Raw genomic sequence first — 24,250 nt, forward strand, 5'->3', positions numbered from 1 at the left:
GAAACCTCAGTGCCTGTTGCCACCAAGACCTGCTGCAGGTCTTTTGCAGTCACTCGAGGGGTTCTCTCCACCTGCCTTCTCAGAAATCTGGTTGCAGCCACTGACAGCTTCCTTTTTCTGCCCTATCCAGGTAGTGTAACCACTGTTCCTTCAACTGTGAACTTGCGAACTATGCTTCCAACAGTGTCTCTAGGAACGTTCAGTGCCTTCACTACCTTTTTGTATCTTGTTCCTTGTTTGTGAAGGGCAGTGATCTCTTCTCTTGCCTTTTTGGACCATCTTTTGACTTAGCCATACTGTATTTCTAACATGCAGTCAAACGTGACACTCAGCAGACCCCTAGCCACTTCGGGTATTTCATGTGTTCCAGCTGAAACACACCTGATGCACCTAATGAAGCCCTTGATTAGTTGCAGCAGGTGTGCTTGAGACAACACCTGTTTTGCATACTGTATGTGTGCTGTTGTGATGGATTCTATTCAGGGGGTTGAATAATTCTGAGACTGGAGAAGTCATTATAAGTTGCATTTTCAGTTGAATTTGGGGACACCACTTGAAGCATTCGTTGTGTTGAGCTATTTCAACTCCTTTTGTTTGATTTGTTCATTGGAAACAGCTGTAAGTCTGTACATTTTGACAATCAACCTGATTTGCAGTGGGGGTTGAATAATTTCAATTACAACTGTATGATGGGAAATATAACAAAAGATGGGATATAAATAAACTAAAAGAGATCTCCAAATCAACTATTTTAGAGCCCAAACGTCAACGCTGCTGCTTAGTAGCTGAGTTCTTTATAGGACAAATAAAAAGCAGGGGCTTTGTTCTTAGTAAAATAATGAATGATAATGAATGAAGTGCAGAAGCTTATAACAATTTTCATAGCTAGGAGGCTATTCCATGAGTTGGATGTCCTGATACAAAAGCCCTTTTGTGACTATTTGCTGAACTCTTGAGAACAATGGGAAACAGAAAGCGCCCATCCTTAGTAGGGTAGTATTCAAAGGAAGGTTTATGGGGGAGAAATGGTTCTAAAAGTTAATTGAATAATTTTCTCAGTCTTCAGTTGTGCCTGTCTCAGATACAGGAAAGATTCAAAACTGAACTTTTGAATAAATACATCTGCCAAGTAGATCCCAGAAAGATTGCTGTGTTGATCCAAACTTTAAATTTAAAAATTATATCTGCATTGTGAACATTGGCTATTCCAAATGAAAAGTTGTTTTTCTCTAGTGAACTTTATATATACTGTGCTTACTTTAGTAAATAATTCAGCTAATCATTGCCATGAATTTCCCCCAGACCATGACTGCAGTCCGCAATGCAAAACCAAATGAAATGCTTCTGATTAAAAAGACATCAATACCAACCATAATAAAAAATATGGTCACTATTACATAATTACTTTCTGACTGCTGACAAAAGAATGGACGTGGTTGTCAGTTCTATTCTAAGAGAAACAGACTTGATTGGCAAAAACAGTTTCTCTCCTGAAAGCTCCTTGAGGGTCTGGAAAAATGGACCAAACTCACAGTCTGAGATTATGTAGAATTTAATATAGACTTAGCTATAGGTTTTAAAAAATTAATTATACAAATATAGCTTCACATGGGAAAAAAAGCTAACCTTGATCTAAAGCTAAATATAAACCAATAGTGTGATGCAACTAATTTTAAAAAATCCTCATGAGTCTTAGGCTGCGTTAACAGAAGCCCAGTGTTCAGACCGTGTGAAGTAATAGTTTCGGTTTAATTCACTCTACTCAGACCACATTTGGAATGATGTGTCCAGTTCTGGGTGCCACAGTCTGAGAAGAACAGTGATACCTTGAAGCACATCCACAGAAAAGCAACAAGGATGGTGAACTGGTTGAAAACAAGTCTTGTGATGCAAGTTTGAAACACTTGGGTATATTTAGGTTGGAGAAGAGAAAATTAAGGGGGAGACAGAAAAGCAAGCTTCGTAGCTCTGAAAGGTGGAAGATGGAGTAGAATCTGTTGCAGAATGCTGTCAGATATTCTAGGCCAGAGTTTCTCAACCAGGGATCTGTGAAACCCCAGGGTTCTGCAAGAGGTCACTAGGGGTTCCCTGGGAGATCACAATTTATTTGAACAATTATTTCAAATTCAGGCAACTTCACATTAAAGAGGTAGGTTTCATTCTTTATTTTTAGTTTAGGAACACTGTTAATGCATATCTACAGGCCCACACCTGAAACAAATAGAATAATTTTGGAACTTCTGGCCTGTATTTGAGCCTGAATATGCAGTAGTTCCCCGAGGCCTGAAAAATATTTCAAGGGTTCCTCCAGGGTCAAAAAGTTGAGAAAGGCTGTTCTAGGCAGTAGGAGTAAAACTAATGAATAGAAATTGCAAGGTAGTATATTTTGACTGAACATTAGGAGAAAATTCATACACTGAACACTTTTTCGAGGTGGAACGTAATTCTCTGGGAGATGTTGGGCCATTCTTCATTTTATATATTTTAGAAAACAGACCGCTAAGGGCTCATAACACTTTATAATCGGTCTTCTCCACAAAAAAATGCATGTCCTACCAGGAAATATTGAAGAGCAGGATGAAGAGGCAGGACTAAAGCTAGAGACTGATAGAAACCTGGTTGGAGAACATATTTACTTTGAACTTAAATCTCCAGGACCAGATGCATTAAGCCTAGTGTGCTGAGGGAACTAGATGATTATCTGTCCAGATCTTTATATTATCTTATTGAAAATCTAGAGAACTGCTGTTGTCCTGGATAACTGGAAGAGAGGAGAAAAGGAAGATCCAGCAAAGTACAGCTTAACTTTGTTTATATTGGACAGTTTAATAATTTGTGAGAATGTTGTTGACATGTATGGTGTGTATTTATGAAACTAAGAGGAAGAAGAAGACTGTATCTGAATGAAAATGGCCTGACCTTGTGGAGCAGAGCTGTGTGGAAGTGAAGGTGTTGGTTTAATTATGAGTGAAAGGGCTAAAATGTGTATCTCAAAGTATGAACTGGTGTCATCTAGATTGCTCTGGGTGTATATTCTGTGAATGGTGATTATGGTGATAATGGAGGAATCAGAGATGACTCTAGGGAAAAAATGTAACATTCTAAATGAATGTGATCTGGGGAAAAGTCATTTTGTTTGGCAATTGGATGAATGTGAACAAGATACTAGAGTACAGAAATAGTGATTGGGACATTCAGAGACCCAAGAATGTTAAAGGGATGCATCTAAAAACACTGATTTTATTGTTTACAATAAAAAGACAAAGAATGAATCAAAGATTTGAGAGTGGTAAGTTTTATTCCAAATATGAGGCAGAACTTTTTTGATAATTTTAAGAGTGAATAGTTTAATGGGTGCATGAAGACTGCACCTGTGCCTGACAATTAGAAAAATACTGTTACGATGCCCTTACACAAAATAAAAAATAAGGAGGATTGCAAAGGCTATAGGAGATCAGTTTGTTTAGCTTGCCTGAAAGATGTTTGGCAGAATTTATATATTTATTTATTTGAATGATTTGTATGGCTGCCCAGCTCACAGAATGAATTTTGGTTGAACAGGTACAAAAGGCGACATTTTGGAAATGTCGTGTAGCTTTATGCTGGGCAGTGGGTGTGCCAACCACATTTTGTTTTTCAGTAGGTTGCTGAAAAATGAAGACAAGCAATCAACTTTATTGTACGTTTGTTAATTTAGAGAAAACATATGACCAAGTGAAAAGACTTGAATTCTGGAATGTTTTGCATATATGAGTGGAAGGTTAGTTACTGACCTGCATGCTTCTCAGTATTCAACATTGAGCAGGCAGTAAAATAAGGTTATGTGAGATCTCTTGGGTTTATAGATAAACGTATGATGGAAGTTTTGGTAATGTTAGAGATGTGTTGGTTGGGGACATGAATGTATGTGTATTTTTATGCAGATGAGGTGTTGGCTGACAGTTAAGATGATTTGCAGCAAACATTAGATAGGTTGCATGATGCAGCAAGGAGTATGGCTATCTGAGAATTAACATGTTGAAGACTGAGATAGTTGTATCTGACAAGGAAAATGGTGTAAAGGATGGCAAGTACAGTCATGTGAAAAAGTAAGTGAACCCCAAGTAATGTATTTTCTTTCTTAACATACAGTATATGGAACATTTCAATATTTTATCTTAATTCAAACAGTATATAAAAATAAAGGTGATGTAATTGAACAAAATATGAAAAATTGACTTTGCAATCATTTATGGAGCAAAAAATTAGCAGATATGCCGTTTCCTTCAGTGGCAAAAGTAGGTGCATCCTTGACTTTAATACCTAGTATTGCCCCTTTGGCAGAAACAACCTCAAGTAGACTTCCCAGGCCCTGATGCAACAAAGCAGCCCCAATTCATACCATTTCCACCACCACGCTGGTTGGTATCAAGTTATTCTGGTGAAATGCTGTCTTTGATTTTCACCAAGCATGTCTTCTGGTACTGTGATCAAAAACTCTGTCTTTGCCTTGATGGTCCAGAGCACGTTGTTCCAGATGTCATGGTCTTAGCTTAGGCGTTCATGAGCAAACTTTACTCTTGCCCTGATATTCTTTATGGACAGCACAGTTTTCCTCTTGGCACACTTCCTACATAGATCTAATTTGTGCAGCTTCTTTCTAATGATAGGCTCACACAGTTTGATATCAGTAGTGGCGAGCTACCTATAGGTCTCATGATGAAATTCTGGGGTTCTTAGAGACTTCTTTAAGCATCTTGTGTTCTGCTCTCAGGCTGAACTTGCTGGGACAGTCTGGCCTGGGCAAGCTTGCAGTTGTTTGGAATCTTCTCTACTTGTAGATGATCTTTCGGACAGTGGAATGATTGATGTCCAATTTGTTTGTGATCTTTTAAAATCCCTTCCTAGACTCATGGGCATTTATAACCTTCTTTCTGAAGGCCCCAGAGAGCTCTTTCCGTCTAGGTATGGTGCTACTACACACTTCAACCACAAAGAGCAAATCAAACTAAATGTCTGAGATTTCAATTAGACAGGTTCTTCCCAGATCCCCTCTAATGATGTTCTAATCATTTGCATCTCATCTGCTGCACCTGATTCTAATTTTAGGTCTTTGAGGTGGTGATAAATGTAGGAGTGCGCTTACTTTTTCCACAAGCAAAATTTGCCTTTATGTGTATTTAAGTTACACAATGGAGTATAACATGTCGATAGTGCACGATGTTTGTTATATCCAATTTTTCTATCAATATTATTGAAATGAAGATTATACACATACACACACACAGACACACATACATGATGAAATACGTTAAAAAAGTCAAATTTCAATGGGGTGCACTTTTTCACTTGACTATATTCATTTATATTTTAATCTTGGCATAAAGGAAAAGGTGATTACATTTTTATCTCAAAGCAGATCACACCAATATATAAAAATATCTCCCAGACAAATATTTATAGAAGTAGATAGCCCTTTATTTAACTACATCTAAAACCATTCAAGACTTATAAGGGTGCACAGTACATTCCTATACATGTCTACTTACATATGTTGTAAACATCTATTGGATTTCAGCTTTAGATAATTTGTTTTCCTATATATGTATGTGTTAGAGTTCTAGGTGATTTAGAACAAATAATAAAAGGTTTAAAAGGTTTTACAGGTTAAGTTTCAGAAAGGCAGATTCCAACTGAAGTGGGAAGAGTGGAATCCTTCCTAACCATAAGAGCATTTCAACAATGGAACCCAAGACCTGGAGAATGTTCTGGTGGAGGCCAGATGGTTTAATTTGGATTTCTGTACTGAGCCAAGGGCTCGGAGGCCTTCCAGATCTACAATTCATACTATTTAGATCTATAAGAATATAATCGCCTATTGTACTACAAACCAGTCAGTCTTAACAAGAGAAACGAAAGCCTTGTTTTTCAGAAGCTGACTTCAAATACTTGGTCAGATGAAATTGGTCAGTTTCTAAAGCTTCACAAAGATTGGAATCCACCATTCAGAAACAGAAATATCTTCCCAATAACAAAGTTTTCTCTGTTAAGTGAAGGCTACTATGTGATCAAAGGCCAAGGATCTGTGATTTTAAGATCTGTATTGGGCTAAAGTGAACTCTGGCTTTGATAAGTTATGTGAAATAAACACATAAAATATTGTTCTTAATCAGATTTGGATATCCTGGGATATGAGACAAAGTTATCTCTATAAATCCCCTTATTAAAGTGTCCTTATCTCAGATGTTTATAGTTTTCTCCCAACTCTTCCAAGTGTACCTTTGAAATTATTTCATCTTTATTTTAAGCATTGCTATATATTCCTGTATCATTTTTATAAATGCATTTATCATCCCAGAGGAAATTTCACTTTGGATTTCCTGGCATGCCTTTATAAAGATAAACAGGCATTTTACAGTATAAATCAAACCATGAAACTTGATGTTGCAGAGAGAATAAATGATACTAATTGTTGACTGAGCATGGTTTGAGTTTCTTCTTAAATTGATATGTGCTCAGAATATTAAGTATGTGGTTTTCTGTGTGCAGCAGGTTATCCTATAATCATGTTGATTCAAACAAGGAACTTAATCAATGTTCGCTGCTGCAGTATCGCCCAGTTGGATATTCTTCTGTGGCCCTCTGGCTCAATTGACCATCAATTTTAACCTTTCACTGTTTATTTGCAAGCAAAGCATGGATTGATTTGGGATGCGTACACATTACTTTAATTGATGTAATATAAGTACATTTTGACCACTTTCAGACTGTGTCATGAACCAGTATTGGGTTTTAAGGCATGCAATAAACTCTTTACTTTCACTGTTTATGGATAAATTAGTTTTAGCCACTGAGTGTCCTCCCACATTTTGGAATATGAATCATTCCCTTGTAGGGCAGGAATGGTGTTTCATATATTACGTGTCTCAATTGTGTACATGTTGTTTCCTGGACATTGTACGTTAATTGCATCAGACTGGTTGCGTAGAGAGGCTTTCTTTATTTGCAGAAGTCATTAGCACTGATGGAAGAGACAATAACCGCAGCAACTCTGCTAGTGGCTCCCCCCATACATACGCCACTGACCTTTCTCTAGCTATGACATAAGAGTCTCCAGTCTCATGGATTATCCAGGATAATGGGCAAGTATGAAGCATTCTGCTGCATACTACAGGCATCCACCAACTCTCCTTTGGTAAGTATATTGGTTATTGCGCAGCAGGCATGCTAATGGGGTGATAGTGGGAGATGTGAAAGTCAGGCACGGTGAAGGAAGATTCTGTGGAGGATGAATCTGAAGATGAAAGGGCAGCTGTAAGTGAATGTGTGTGTAAGGCTGGAGATAGGTCTCGAAGGAGGAGGAGAGGTACCATATATGGAACAGAATCACGGTGATGGGGCAGTGGATATTGAGATTTGGTGTACGCTTTTTTGAATTGGTACAGATTAATATCTTCTTGCCCTTTCAGGTTCAGAAAAATGTAATAACAAGCCCTTCAGGTGCTGGAGATCGGGACCAAGGTAGGTATATGTAGATGAATGTTGTTGGGTTGGTGGGAGGAATCTTACGTCATATGTTGTAGAGTGATATTTCTTGGACTTCTGTCTAGGGTCCCTTTTTGGTTGGAAGAATGTACAGCCAGAGTAGCAGAAGATCCTTGTTCTGCTTTCTCTCTCCCTTCCTTCCTTTCTTCATGGTAACTCTCTTTTGTTTAGATTTATGCTGTACTGCATGATCCAGATGCCCATCCTTTTATGGATCATCTTCCCCATAGTCTAGGCAGAATCCAGCAAGTATTTTCAGTGGGCCATCCTGGAGCCAGTGATTTCTGATGGCAGGGTTACATGAAAACTTAACATTTTGGGGAAAGAAGCTTGGCTTCCAACCATCTTGCCTGTGTTACAGCCGTAGACCCCAAAAGCTTCTCCGAGATCACAGAAATGCTATGAAAAAAAGCTTTATGGAGAGATAATATTCTTCCCTTCTTCTTTTGTAAGTGCAATCAGACTGTTGGTCTGCAAAACTGCCCAGAGTCCCCTGCTGGGAGGAGATGGGCGGGGACAAATAAAATAAAGAAATAAATAAGTCAAATACAACCCTTAAAGAGTAACTTCGGTTGAGTGCATTACTCAATCACTTCAGTACAAATTGGACTAAAAGCAGCATAATGCAGCTTTTGTATGATAGCTAGAAGGGCGTCACAAACTGTTTTCTACAACATGAGCCTAGTAGTTGGAATAAGAAGCACAAATGTGAAAGGAATACTCAGAAGAATGCATTTTGATATGGCAGCAACAAAAAGTATTGTGGGTTTTTCCTTAATTTCCGCAGAAGCAGCAGTCTCCAGAAGTGATGGGACAGTCTTCGTACAGATGGTGGGCCAGGAATACCTGCGAATATTTCATTGCTTACAGGAAATATCCAGAACATTTCTCGGAAGATGGGACTTATTCCCCTCAGAGAATAATCTTTGACAGTCAAAGGGCAATGCACACATGTACAATATACATCTCAGGTCTTTTTCAAATTGCTTTCATTTCAGTATTTTTGAAGTTCTTCTAATTGGCTTCCCTTTTGTATGAAAAAAATAAATGAAGCTTGTGGTTTTTTCCCAATGTTCCAGGTGATGTGTGTATTTTTTCCCGCACCAAGTTTATTGTCTTAAGTCCCCAGCAGTAGTGTAGTTAGCCTTTTCCAACCATGGTGAATTCTGTCACTTTCCGTTTGAGCCTCAGTAGGTGGGTTGTCAGCAGCATCTGCAGCAAAACCTTACTTATCATCCTAAGTAGGATCAAGAACACTTAGTTCCAAGTCACTACTAGGGTATAATGAATCTGTCCTGTTGATGTGCCCAGGTGAGACCAGGGACCTTAAGAACTTTCTTCTCTAATACGAAGCTACTAGTATAAAGCTTGCCATCAAAAGCCATCTTTTGGGAGAGATGGGTGGTGACGAAATTTGATAAATAAATAAATATCAGATGGTTGTGAGCAAAGATAGGAAGAGTATCTGGAAATTAAGAATTTCCCTATGGGTTTTGTATAGCATCTGCCCTTTTCTTCTCTTTGGGGGAAACTGTGTAATACCATCTGTCTGTCTTTGCAAAGAACAGTCAAAGATGACTGACGGTCATCTTTGCAAAGAATATCCAGTTGCATCTGGTGTTTCAACAGGCCCCTCATAAATAAAGTAAATGAAAACAACCTGAACAAATGTATTTCAGAGCTTCACTCTGAAGCAAGAATGTAACTTACTAGAAAAGTGAAGGGCAATCTCTTTGTGGCTAGGGTCACACTCTCTGAAAGTCACATTTTGGGCCTCTGAGGGCCACAGATGGTGTGTCCAGTGATGAGGACATTGATGTTCACCTTTGGCAGGGAAAGGCTTGCCTTTAGCCTTGCTTAAAAAAAAAACCTCCCCAAAAAGGGGGAAACTGGCTGAGTCGTTGGGTTTAGTGATGTTCTTAGGGGATGAACACCACTTAAGGTAGCCATTTCCTTCTCTTAATTTTTCCAGCCAAAAATTTTGCTCCCATTCTCAAAAAGTGATGTGGGTGGCAAAGCAGGTGGGCTCACCTCTGCAGGAAAGTGAACATGCTAAGTTGGAACCTGTCTGTCTAGAAGTCTTTCTTTTAACATTTTTTCCCTTGCACGATTACAACAGATACTTTGTAAAAGGGTTAGACAATGGGAATTACCATTGTTTACATTTCTTCAGCTAAAATACTCCCCACTGTTAATTAGTTAAAAAATAGTTCACTATTTGAGAAGCGTGGTCTTGGAAAAACAGAAATAAAAGAAGACATATCCTATATCTAAAACCATTTGAAAATATACAACAGTGACATACTTAAAACAATAGGGAAGAGAAAAATAGGACATGTAGTTAAATTAAGCAACCAGACAAACTTCAATCCACAATGATCTCTCAAATATATTCGACCTCCTCAAGACATAAGGAAATAATACATACTCAAACTTAGATAAGCTGAAAAGTTGTGATTGGAAGAGGGTTTAAATACCGTATATGTGACAAAGCTGTACTAAAATAAAAGTATTGATCACGTGACAGGGAATAAATCTGCCAGGAAAGTTGAGAGCGATGTTAGTGGGTGGTGTACATGAGATAAAATGAAAATGGTAACTTTTTTCATTTTTAACAGTAATACAACTGAATGCCAGGTTTGTCTGTAATAAAAAAACCCGTTCTCATCCACAATTTAATTGTAGCTTAGAGTTAACTTGCATTACAGAAACTGAGGAGGCGGGGAGGAGGAAGAAGGGGAATTCCTTTCTTGGAAATCTGCCCACCCAGATCTCAGGTTTGACATCAGCTCCAATCCCAGGAGCAGGGAAGGTGGTAGCAATTGTCATCCATGAGGCTGCTGGCATCAAGATATGCTACACCACAGAAAACAGGATGTGAGACCTTATTTGTGCAGTTAAACTCATAGGGGCAGTTGTGAATGCTGGTGTATTGCTCTCTCAGTTCACATGGCAACACCACTGCCAGGGCTGCTCAACCTAATTAATGGGGTGGTGGTAGAGGCCCCCAAACCGGTGATGTTGGGAGATTTCGACTTGCCTCCCCTGGGTGAGGGATTTGGAATGGCCCAAGAGTTCACGGTGGCCATGACAACGATGGCACATAAGAGATCACATGCCAGATCCAGTTTTTCTCTCAGGGCTGGTGCAACATGATCTGGAAGGGGGGCTTTGAGTGTTGCTTCTGATGGACAGTTAACTACTATAGAGTTTTGCAATGCAACTGTTCTCTGCAATGGGGAAGGACCAATCAGACTGGTCTGTCCAGGCACCTATTGGATCCAGGGGTTTTCAGAGGGTGCGTTTCAGTCCAGACCCTGGTCCCCAACAGAATAAGGGGACAGCTAGGGTGCTTGACTGGACTGCACTAGAGCTGCCTCTGCCTTCTTGTAGATCCACTGCAGCTCCTTGTTTTCCTGAAAAGCTCGAGGAGATGAAGCAGTAGAGGAGGTGCCAAGGGCATTGCTGTGGGGGAAGGTCCATCTCAGGTCTGACCAGACTCTGGTAGGAGCTCATGTTTGAGCCTGCACAGTAGCAGTACAAGTGGCAAAATGGAAATACTTTGCTGCTTTTATTGCATCTGCTGAATGCCACCCAATGTCCTTTTTGAGGTGACTTGTTCCCTTTTAGGGAAAGATGATAGCCAAAAACACAGCATTTGGCTCAATTTCAAAGGGAGCTGGACTCTAACTGGACAGTGCCAGTAGAGATTATTGGGACTTCGTCCTGTGAAATGATCCGGGATCAATTTGAATCTGAGTCCTGAGGAGGTGGATAGACCGTGTTATCAACATCACCACCTCTTAGTTGTATCCCTGCCCCTCATGGTTGTTTAAGGTCTGTCATGAGGTGGGGCAGGATTGTCCATTATCATGGGATCCAGTATCCTCAATATATTGATGATACCAGCTATCCATCTCGGCAACTGGCCAAACAGTTGGTAGAAATGTTACCCACTGCCTGGAGTCAGTCAGGATCTGGGTGGAGAGGAACAGACTCAGACTGAATTCCTCCATGTCAGAGCACTTTTGGGTTTGTGAGTTTGCAATCTGGGTGTCCTCACAGCTCCTCTCAACAGGAAGAAATTATGGTCGGGGGGCTTTTGTACAGTTACTTCTTATGTGCCAATGCAGCCACTCCAGGATCAGGAGGCCCTGCTCATAGTCCCTCATGTGCTAGTCACCCCTCACTTGGATTACTGTTAATGCACTGAACTCAGAGATGCCCTTGGAAAGCATTTGGTACAAAATGAGCAGCCCAGGCAGTGATGGATGTATTTTGATATGCTCAGATGACTCCATTAGTGCCAGCTGGCTTCCAGGTGCTATTCAAGGTGCTAGTTATCATCTTAAAGGCTATCAGTGGCTCTGGGACTGGCTATCTGTTCAACTTTCTCCCATATAAATCTGCCTGCCTGCCTGATCAGATCAAACAGGATCAATTCTCTCCAGGTCCCATCTATCCAAGAATGCTGTCTTACGGGGCTTGGAAGTGGGCATTTTTGATCACCACTCCTGTACCCTCAAATTCCCTCCCCATTAAAATCTGGTCTTCTCCTTTCCTTCTGGGTTTCAGGGGCACATTTAAGACTTAGTTGTTCCATCAAGTGCAAAAGGATGGCATGCTGTGATTGAAGATTTGAATTTGGCAGATACTTTTTTGTATGTTTCCTTTTTTCCTTTTTGTATAATTTTGATTGTGTATTTGGCTTATTTTATGGGTGGCTTTCTTTATTATTTTTGAAGTATTTTTTATTTTGTTTTCACTTGGTGATGCTTCTGATTTTCAAAAGTTGCAAAACTTTGATTTTGATTGGTCAGATTTCTCTTTGTAAACTAGTACTTTTTACTCTGACGTCATCCCTGCTTCATCCCCATCCAGTCTAAAATTATTACTGGGGAGGCCAGAGGACCCTCTCCAGGCAATGTGGCTTGGTGGTTGTAAACCTTTCCTGCCAACAGCTATGCCTGCAAATGATAATAATCTCACACTGATTATGTGCCATCAAGTTGGAATCAACTCTTAACAACCACGTAGAGAGAACTTCTCCAGGATCTGTTTCCAAACCTGGCCCTTCAGATCTTCCAGTGGTGCACCCATCACTGCTGTAATCAAATCCATGCATATCTTGCAGCGACTCGTCCTCTTCCTCTTTCCTTTCACTTTTCCCAGCATTATGTACTTCTCATGGGAAATATGCCACCTCACGCTGAACCAAATCATGGATCCCTAGCAACCCAATGCAGCCTTGTTTTGGGAGATGAAATGCAATACAGTACCAGACACACATGATCTTGCAAGGGTAAGTTCCTCTTAACGACCACACATTCTATTTAAATTGGACTGTAATAAGAGCAGAATAGCCTGTTGGCTCAGCTCCACAATTATTTGACATCTCCACAAAAGACCTTTCTGTTCTTACAGCACTTTGGAGAAGGACCATCAAATATGGCACTTACTCTCCATTTTTGGCATGTCTCGGCAGCACCTCAGCTTTCCATCGAATTAGCTTTTTCTCTCTCTACTGGCAAGAGATGGAAAATTGCATTCCAAATTTTATGGATCTTTCTGTGATTCTGCACTTTCAGTCAAGAATATTTAAAGCTCAGGGTTGAACTGTGGAGTCCTTGGTGCTCTCTGAGCCTTGTTTTGTTGCAGATGTTTCATTGCCAGACTCACAATATCTTCAGTGTGAAAACTGAAGATGTTCACACTGAAGATGTTGCCTAGTCTGGCAATGAAACGTCTGCAAGAAAACAAGGCTCAGAGAGCACCAAGGACTCCACAATTCTGCACTTTGCCAGAATCTGTAGGCTAGGCAATTTGTTGACCACCTTCTCAAACTAAAAGCAGATTTCCTCTTAATTTTTTTAATGGATTGATACATTGTACATTTAATATATTTAATACATTTAACATTGAATCATCAAATGCACAACACCAAAGGTTTTAAAAATGTTAAACTATCCACACATTTTGATTAAACCATCTGTCTAAACTCAACATACAGTTACAGGCTAGCATTTAGCTGACCTTGATTATCTTGGAAAGCAAAGCAGGACCTGGTTAATATTTGGATATAAGACCAGGGGTGTAGGCTAAACTGGAAATTTGAAAAAAACATCCCAAAGGAAAACAGTGCCAAGAAAGCTACATGGATGTGTCCATGAAATCACCAGGACTTTATCTTTTTGTACAAAAACTAAATTCCAACTCCTCCTAACCTTAGCAAATGAATTTGGAGATAAACCTTCTGTTCTTTTTTTTGGAAGTACCTTCTAATGAGTTCTGTTTGATAGCCACTCTGATTTTAAATTGAAATTACTATTAGAAATCATTGAAATTTTTGCAAAAAATGCCTGAACCCACTCCTTAACTTTCTGTAGAAAATTATTGGTCCGGAGGGCAGCAGTTCTGATCATCATCCATGCACACATTTGGCTTACTCCCTTTCTGAGTGTTGGCTGTGACATTTCAACCTTGTAACCAATCCTCACCCCAAAAAACATTTTCTCAAAATAAATTGAAAATGTACAGTAGCACTAGTACATTTGTTCCATTCCAGCTGTAAGTCTGAGGGTCTTTACTTGTATCCCACTGTGTCCTGGGATGCAAATGAAGTTTTAGTTAGTTGAATTAAGTTCTCTTTTGTTGTGCAATGTCTTGTTGGATAGTAGTGATTTATGGAACCGCTTATGCAAATTGAATCAAAGAATTGGATTTGATGGGGCAAAAATAAAAATCAGCTTTTCACAAATGATAGAACCTTTTCATAAAAGCTGCAAACTGTAAGATGGTTAGGACTAGAAATTAACGCTGTCTACTCCCAAACTAAAAGAATGTTCTCAGCACAATATTCCTAGCAGATAAGATGGGAGATGCCTTACTTTTATTTTAACTGTTCGATCCTCACAGTCACCACCATCACTGTTTATTTATGGACAAACATTTAGCATTCAAATTTGCTACTCAAAAAGGTTCCTGTGACAGCTTCCTAAATCCCTTTTTGCACCTGACTCCTAACCTAAACAGAAGTTTACATTTTGAACTACAGAGAAATGGAGCCTTCCCATTATGCTGATTGAAATAACGAACAGTAATATGCACTTGCAAAGAGATTTGCTTAGTGGGAGATGCCAAGGTAGCTAAAAATGTTTGAAGCATGCACTGTGCAGCTCTGCTTTCTATATCCAGCACTTCTGCTTTCTCATAAGGAAGAATTCCAGACTGCTATAAGAAACATGGCCTAAAAGACCTAACTGAAGTGGATTGACTGGGGAGGAATGATAGATATCCCCACATGTACTTTGGTAAGGAACCAAGGGTCCTATGCCCCACCTTACAGCATTCCTGAAGGAATTCCTCCTACATAGAACTGCACAATGTCCTGTTTCATAGATGTACTTGCCACCACTACCATTGAACCCTTAGCCACTTAACACTCCTTGAGACTTGGTGAGCCCTTGGCCTCTCTTTCTAATTCAAACTATGATCACTTGGCATCAAAGCAGTCTGGATCTGCTCTAAAAGGGTCCAGCTGTACTTCCAGGGAGTCTGAAGCTCTTGGACTTTGGTTCAGAATCTCACAAAGCCAACTCCTTCTGGGAATTCAGACTCATCATCTGGTGAGGATTCTTCCAGGGATGCATAGCATCATCCCCCACTATAGGATCCCCCTTCAACTAATTAAGCCAAACTAGTTTCTTGGGGTCGAAGGCTGACATAGATAACATCAATATTTTTCCAGGAATGGATCTCCAGACCAACCCTTCCATTCAATGAATGAGCTACTGACTACTCCTGATGGAGTTAGGAAGCAAGAATGCTGCTCTCCCCTGCTCTCTGGCAAAGAGGTGGGGGGCAGTGGAAGATTTTGGATGGCAAATTAGGAACAAGGGGAGAACAAAAAAATGCAAGGTGTATTTGCAGAATCAGGGTGAAGATGAAGGCAGTAAGTTACTGACCCAGGCAGGAATGGGAGGAGACCAGTATAGCAGAGGTTCATTTCTAAGGATGGAAATAACAAATTGATTTCTAATTGCGATCTGTTGTGTATGGAAGACCAGGCTGATGATGTCAGTTCATGTAATACAAGCCTTTTTGTTTCATCTGCTGCAAAAGCTCTGTAATTATCCATAACACCTGGAGTTCTTAGAGGACTGGTCTGCCAATGAACTAGACAAGGAGGCACAACAGCTGGAAAACCTATTGTTAAATGGAACTGTTTAGATCCCTAGTTAGAGAAGAATGTGGGGTAGCTGAGGAGAAATACTGGGATGGTATGCAAACTCTGTGAAAGGTAGTTAATCTTTCAATTCCAAAGATGGGAACAGGGTCTTCCAAAAGCATACAATGAATTTGGTAGCCTGTTTTGATACTGGCTGTGTTCACATGACAGTTTGCTAAAATCCTTAGCTGATAAGCATATGGTGCTATTTCCCTTCACATTTTGAAGTACTCTTTAACCAAATGTTTTATGTGTGTGTGAGTATGTGTTTTGCTGAAATGAAAATGGGAGAAGAGCAATAATTAGCCAACTGACTCTGATTTAACTTCTAGGCAATTTGAAGGTGTTACAAATTGCGTTGGTCACTTCAGAAAATATCACCAAATCTCAAATCTAACTTTAATTGCTAGGAGTTCCTTATCTTTCACAACGTCATTCCATTCAGCACTAAGAATTCTATGAGGGACACTCTGCCACCCCTAGCAGCTGTACTGGGAGCACCAAGTTGCTACATTGGAGTTCTCTTTTCAGCACAAAGACATTAATAAGGTACAAAGACTGAACTATGAAGAAAATATCTCATTTAGTCACCAAATGCTTGCTGAACCATGTACTACTTCTGAATGGTAACCTTGGTTTGAGATTGGAGGTATCAGTTCTGTTGAGTTTGGGATAAAGTGCTGAGGAAACTAATCAGGTGTTGTACTTCTTTCACTCCACATTCTTCCTACTAGGATAGAAAAACTTCTCGTTGGCACATCTTTCTAGATTACTGGAAGAGAGGTTTGGTGTCCCAGGAAAAGTCAAGCGAAATAAGGTTTAATATATTACCAGATGGTGGTAGTAAATCAGAATGCAATCCAAGTAAATCATTTTACCTAAATACTACTGTAAAATATGAAATATATGTGAGTGTGTGTTTGTGTGTGTGTGTGTAGGTATGTATAGGAATACCCTTATTGTGTGCATCAGCCAGTCTTTATTTTTGCATGTGGCATGCCACAGAAAAGGAACATGGCCACAAACCCCAACAGGGTGGTTCTCCCATTACATAACCCTGTAAATTGCCAAAGACCCAGTCTTTGTAGCCAAAGTGAGACCAGCTACCCATGTGTAGACATGGTCTACAGAAAGTTGCAGTTGTTTAAAAGTCTTCAGAAAAGAAGAAAGGACAGAAAAATATCTCCAACAAATTACATGAAGACTGAACCTGCCCATAGTTATGAAACACTGATGTCAGGTTGGGAAGTGATGGAGAACTAAAGGACTGGAATGGCTACAGCAGGGAAGCCCTTCCTTGTTTGAAGCTCTCGTCTGTAAACCACCCTCCCGAAAAACCACAGATCTCTGGATGAAGTGAAGAAGGCACTTTTCATGTACTGCTTCATGCAGACTTCATGGGGCAGATGGCAATTGTGGTCCTTTGGCTTGATCCATGAAGGCTCTTTTCAACTGTAGGTCAGAAATAATGGAGAACCAGCCCATCTCCACTGGACAAGCTTCCACGCTGCTTTGCAGCAGGAAAAGCTTCATAAAAAAACAAAACAAAACTCAGCAGACATAACAGCGGGCAAATTACGAAAGACATTCACAAACTGCTCTTTCACAGATGGCAAGGCTCAGAAAACATAATTCATTTTCATTACTCAGTGGTTCCAATATTTAGACAATTTGTAATGAAACAGAAAATTATGTTTTGGGTGTAACACAAGAAATTTTGTAGGAACGCATTGGACAGAATAATTTCGAATTAATTGTGGTTTCTAAGGAGAACTTGTGCTTGTTTGCCTCCTCCCTCTGTGTCTATGATGTTAAACCAGCACTTTAAAATGATAAGACATTAAATAGGCTTCAGGATGTATCTTTGGAGAAGGATTTATTCTTTTCCCATTCATACTCTGCTTTGTACCAACAGGTTCCTGTTTCTGGGTTGCAGTGTTAAATGGCAACGTGGTGGGCATTGTGGCAGCGAGAGGCAACGAGGAAGACAATACAGTGGAACTGCGTCGCATGTCTGTGGACTCTAAATACCGTGGTAAAGGGATCGCTAAAGCTCTGGGTCGCAAGGTGCTGGAGTTTGCCATGGTCAATAGCTATTCCTCTGTTGTCCTGGGAACCACAGCAGTGAAAGTGGCGGCCCACAAGTTGTATGAGTCTCTAGGATTCAAGCATGTTGGGGTGGTTGAACACTATTCTCTGCCTGGAATGACACATTCTATTCTAGAGCAAATATTTTTCCAGCTTCGCTACCACCACTACTGCCTGCAGCTGCGTGAAGAATGAGAGCGGTGCGTTGTGTTCCTCCCCAGAACCTCCCTTGCCAATGTCTTGTGGGGGTTTATGTCATGGTTTATTTGCCATTTCTCCATTTCATTTTCTTCATTGGCTTTGTACAATTCCTTGTACAAACAAAGGGCCCTTCTTTTCTGAGATGCTTGTAGGGTGATGGCACTAATGCTGGAGATACTGTTCGCTGCCCTTGGCCTTCTGTGGGTCAAGGTCAGGATGGACATTATCACTCTCCCAGTCTGACCCAGGTTACCTACCTAAGCACAGAAATGTTAATGCATAACAATGCTGCTTGTCTGATGTGTGTTAATAATAATAATAATAATAATAATAATAATAATAATAATAATATCCTCCCCCTCGAGTATTAAAAAAGCGATACTTCATGATACAGCTAAGTGCAAAAGTTTTATGTGAATGCATTTCTCAGTATTTTATGAAGTAGTTTGCATTCATGTTTTCATGATATAATAATGGTTACTAATGCTGAAAGGAAATGTGAAACATCTGCTTGCTATAATGCATGAAGAGGAAGTATTTGCATGCATTCAGACACACTACCAAGTAGTTTCTAATAATGCACTTTTTGGATGTACCTCCTTGTGCCCAAATTCTCAAGAATGTTGGTGCATCTCACACCTAGGACTTGTTCCTTTATCCTCATTTTCTTCTTAAGCCAGCAAATATGAACCCTGAGCCCAATGTAACATATGTAAATTACTCAAATATCTAATATGCGAATGTAGATAGACTTTGAGGTCCTCTGCCAGATATCTCCATCCACAGTATTAATTTTCCTTTCTCAAATAGTTTTATTATTTTTGCTTTCATGATTCAAACTCTTGCTTTTGTGGACTGGTTTCACAGAGGCAAAATGGAGAGTTCTGTTTCTATGGCAACACACCTGTACGCTAATATGTGCACCAAATCTAAACGCTTCAGAAAAGCAATATGCAAAAGACAGATAACTGGAGTTGCCAGTTCAGCTGAAGGTGGCGAGGAAAGCCGAGATACTATTTTAATCAGTTGCTACTTGCTAGTGGAATAAATGTAGAGGAGCTGCCACACAAAGTTACTTACTGCTGCTTTAACAGTGTCACGTTTGTGAAGTGTACAGCTCCATGCAAAAAGCAATGCAATGCAACGGAACTATGGCATGCTGTCTGTTGGAACCCAGCACTAAAACACCTAAGGTCGCAGCTTGTTCTGCCTTGAAATACCGGCGTTCTAATTTATTTCAAGAAATAGCAACTTTGCATTAATGATACCTGAATAGAAATCAGGCAGCCTTTTGTTTTTAAACGCAATACGTCAGAAATGCTCAGCACATTTCTGATTGCACTTATTTTGTGGGGAGCTGAAGGATTTGGCTTTTTAAAAAGAACTCTTGTTTAACATTTCCTCGTGTTGAAAATGTTACGACAGAAATTAGACAGCTTGTTTGGAGGGATAAGGTTTCAGAGATGCATAAAGCTGAGGAAAAATGAGAGTAGAAACACCCCCATCAAGCCAATCCTTTTGTATGGCAACTTGGTGATTGTAACTTTTGACGTTGGCGGACAAAAGCTGCATTTCTATTCAGTGAAATGGAAACTCTCTGTATGTTGCTTCAGTATCAAGATGGGGAATAGGTGGGAACATGGCGAAGGCTGCACAGAGGATTAAAATGCTGCTCTGGATTTCCCTCATCCCATGCCAGGGTGAGGAGCCTGAAGCCCCTTCCCACTGGTGTGCTTCCTGAGAACCAGCTGTTCCTTCACCCCTATCCAGGGAGGGCACTGATAAAGGAAGAGGGATTTCCAAGATGCTCCACTTCCAAGCATAGAGCAACTTGGACCATGACAACTTTCAGGCTCGTAATAAGATTATGACCAAATAAAGTGAGAAGAATGAGTCATGAGAGTAAAACATGGTTTTCTGCTTCAACAGTGAATGCCTTCCTGCCTCAGACAGTGCCATAATCTAAAAATGGCAAGATCAAACTGTGCCCCAGCAATAAAACACTTGATCAGTACTATAGACTGATTTGATTAACAGAATGTACTTATTGGAATTGAGTGTGTGTCGATGTAGAATGTATTTTTTTTAAAGAAAAATTCTATGCTGTACATTTATCTTGAAGCTCAAATGTGTACTGTGGGGAAAATGTAGGATAGAGGTGTATAGTGTACAGAAATTGGTACGATATTTTATAGCTGTTTTTGGTGATTACATTAAACTGCGTAACCCAGATGAATATTATAAAGTGTTAGGAAAAAAGGGAAAGGAAGGATCTGCTTGTGCCTTTTAATTTTTCCTTTGTGTTCTTTGTGTTAACCTTGCACTAAATGATTTCTGCAGAATTAATAGTCCTATATAGCCTAATTAATTGAATGATGAAAGAATAAGAATGGTACATGACCTCTATGGAATATGATTCATTTTTATCAAGGCACTTTAAGAATGTGGCTGGTTTGATGCTTGTACCTGTGTAGATTTCCTCTTTCATAGCTGTGTGACCAAACACCAGATATGGAAGTTCTACTACAGAAGACCTTGACTGAATTGTCACTGTATGATCATGTTTTTAAGATTGCATATGGGAGCAAGATTTTGAAAATACACGGGTTTTGAAGTGTTGCTTATCCTGCTTCTGCTGAATTCATTCGTACCGTTAGTTCAATGCCAAGGGAGGCAGGTTAGCCCCTCTCTCTTGCCCATCTAGTTGCATCCTCTTCTTTAAACTATAATAGCAAAGGGTGGACAGAAACATCCTTCACCTCCCTCTCTGGGCTTCTCCTGTACGGTCTGAAACTCAACTTACTTTTGGACGTTATACCCAACTAGGGAAGAAGCATAAATCTCTGCAATGAAGTTATGGAACAGGGAGCTCTGATTAGGCTATGTTAAAGAGAAGAGATTTTTGAAAGCAGGAAGGGACAGACTATTTTTACATGAATGGTAATAGCCTGAAAGTAGAGGTCGGGGGTCGAGGATGGGATTGTCTAACATTCGAAGAGTGGCCATACTATTAATCTAGGAATTACAGGAAACACATATTTCAGCATAAATTTAGAAGGAACAGTAACCTATAAGGTAGTTTTACTTTGGATGTGAAAGAAGATATGGGATGCAGGAAACAGGGTTTTCCATCAAATCATTATCAACAGAAGGAGCAGGCCCCAAACTGTGATACAGGTGGGGGTGGGGGGAGGCACTGTGGCATTTCGCATTTGAGAGCTACTGAGGGAATATGCTAAGTGCAGCCAGTTGCAATGCTCCAGTGAATTACCCAGCATGATCTGTGTATGCTTTCATCTTCAACCTGATAAAAAACGTTAGGGTATACAGGATAATGTTTTTGAAAAGGATGTAGCAATTACTGTATGCCTGTACAGATCTATACCAACCCACCAAAACCTTTTCCCATTTCCCAGGGAGAGAGAGCACAACCAATAGCTGTTTAAATCTAGACTTGTGGTGTGATTATATGCATCCTACCTCACAAACAAATCAATCGCACTATGTTCAGTGGACTTATTTCCAACTAACTGAACATTGATTTACAACCTTTATATAGTTTCTGGCATAAGAAATGCCACCGCTTCAAGTGGCAGTATTTTTCATGTATTATAGATGTATGCGTTCATATGACTAACAGGCCCATTTCTCCTGCAAAGGCTGCATATATTCTTTGGGATATGGACCGCTGATGCTGTATGACCTGGGCTCGTCTTTCAAAAGGAGCTTTATGAGTCCTGGAACAAGTTCCTTTCCTGATGGGAAAGCAGATGCAGATCTCTCCATGTAATCCCATGCCTGACCGAATGGGGCTGATTCTGAGCATTCTCTTGGAACCAGATACCTGGCACTTTCCCCAGATTTCTGCATCACAAGCTTTTGCAGCATCATTTTTCCAGCTACTACTTGGAAATACCCCCCTAACTAAAATGAGATGTACCTGTTACAACACGACAGAGCAATGTTGCTATTTATGCTGATGATTTTATTCTGGCCAGTGCATGACCACCACTTTTTATGGGCTGTAAAACCAAAGCAGAATTATCTATTTTAAATTTGGTATCCTTTTATGAGTAAGGACGATTTTTTTCAAAAAATAACATTTTGTGGCTTTGGGCAACTGGTCAAGGATTCTGGCATTAAAGCCTTTATCACAGGGGTGGCTGCAAGGTGGGTGGGAGGGTGTCAACCAAGTCAAGATGGCATCCACAATCACGCAATCAAAGCCCCACTATATGTGTCACAACAGATGTGGAAAGGTGGCTGGGCTTTGATTGCATAGTTGAAGCCACCCATCTTGACTTACTTGACCCCACTCCTGTGGATACCCCTGCTTTATGATGTCTACAAATACTATTTAAGTCATTATTCTCTTAACTGACTTCTTCCTGGAATTTATCATACAGAGCCAAGGCTAAGATTGTTTATTTATTAAATTTATCCCTGCCCATCTCCTCCCATCAGGGAACTCTGGGCGGTGAAGTGCAATATCCACTGAGTTTCTATGGCTATTATCAGCTGCATAATTCCAAAATCATCCTGCAGATAGATACATTTTGTTCACCTTGTATTCAGATAAATAAGACCGAGCCCTTGTATTCTTAGGGCACTTTATGTGTATCTTCGTTACCATAAATATCTTCTTTATGGCCTTCATAAAATCCACGAATTTACCAGGACTGTGCAAATTCTTTGAAAAAAGGTATTTCATAATATGTGAAAGTCCCTGTGAAGCACCTTTCTTCAAATCAGCCATATCTTTTTTGAGACCCGCACAACTTTGGAGGCTGTTCTCAGCTGTCTCCACACATGTGTGCAATCAAAGCTGCTTTCCTTCACTTCTGAAATTGCTGCGAAATGTGCTTGCATGTTGCAAAGCACATCTTTTGAAACATTGGCACTGACAGTTGACTTCTACAGAGATGTCATCGAAGTCCAGAGACTAACACTCCAGATAGCTTTCATCTCTGGAAATGCCTGCTAACCTTTCTTCTGAAAAAGTGCTGTGCAAATGGACTAACAGTTCCATTGACCATGGTAGGTGGACAGTTCAGAAGCCCTTAAATGCTTCTGTCCATTGTAAACAACTACTGCTTCTGTCTAAATGAGTGGATTATCTACCACTTGCTCTCAGGATGGAAAATGGGGCACATCACTTGAATCTGATATAGTGAAAAGACTTTAACAAAAGTCTTTCATCTCCTCCTTATCTGCTGCCGTGGGCAATTAAAATGTTTTCCAAATACTTTAGACAGCTTTTCAGGATGTATTTAGCTTGATGTATTTTGCCCTTTTTAATTTCTAAATCTAGAACTAGCAGTAGTCTTCTCCTATGATCATTAGACAAACACAAATGTTTCTGCCCTTCAAATCCAAGAAACTTTGCTGTCATAATATATGACATATCTGAGCTTCTTTCAAATTTGGTCTCTCAGGCTCTTTTGCTAAAACTGTCATCAAAGTTTAACTTTGCTTCTTTGCACCAGGACTTCACTGATCTTTCCTGATGGCAGTTAGATAATTCTTCTTTCAAGGTGATGGCTTAGCTGAAATTCAGCACCTTTCACTAAACAATGCTGTTGCAATTGCCTAATTCACCATGTATCGTTCTTCTTCAGCTAGGTTGCTTGTATATTTAAGTACTTACCAGCCCAGCTAAAAAAAAATTAAAGTCAGCCAAGCATCTTTAGAACAAATTGAGCATTGGAATTTGAATTCCAAAAATTTACTGTAAATTCAAGAATATTCTGCATCTTAATGGACACTGATATAGACAAATGTTCATTAGGGAACCCCTCTAACGACTGTGCAGGGGTCTTCACTCTGCTTTTCCATATACCCGTTATCCTTGGATGACATACTCATCTCTAGCTATGGAGATGTTATCATATCTTTGTGTACCTGTGTGTGCGCACATACATGATAATCCTACATAATCATAAATGTAATAATCTCTATATCTCTAAGATGTTATATATAGAGAAAATAAGCACTGCCTCAGAACACAAATTAAATAACGTATTTGAATGTTGTTTGTGTATGTCCAAAAACTCTAAGGTTGTCTGGGCATAGATTATTTCACTGGTTTATAGTAGTATCTTATTTGTTCTACTTCAACCCTTGTTGCTATCTCTTTCATCAAAGCACTTTATTTCTAAAGTTAATACATTTCAGTATATTTCTTAAAGAGACTTTCTATCACCCCATAGC

At 39.8% G+C, this 24,250-nt stretch overlaps 1 protein-coding gene across 1 annotated transcript in view; it reads left to right on the forward strand.

Moving 5' to 3' along the window:
• NAT8L (N-acetyltransferase 8 like) overlaps positions 1 to 18,325 on the forward strand; it is a 48,696-nt gene extending 30,371 nt beyond the window's left edge. Inside the window, exon 3 of the mRNA XM_063304303.1 lies at positions 17,667 to 18,325. Within this exon, the coding sequence (XP_063160373.1) occupies positions 17,667 to 18,034 (368 nt within the window). The 3' untranslated portion in view covers positions 18,035 to 18,325. The remainder of the gene's footprint in view (positions 1 to 17,666) is intronic.
• The last annotated feature ends 5,925 nt before the right edge of the window (positions 18,326 to 24,250 follow it).

This window comes from Candoia aspera, chromosome 5, assembly GCF_035149785.1.
Source record: "Candoia aspera isolate rCanAsp1 chromosome 5, rCanAsp1.hap2, whole genome shotgun sequence".
NCBI classification, from domain to species: Eukaryota; Metazoa; Chordata; class Lepidosauria; order Squamata; family Boidae; genus Candoia; species Candoia aspera.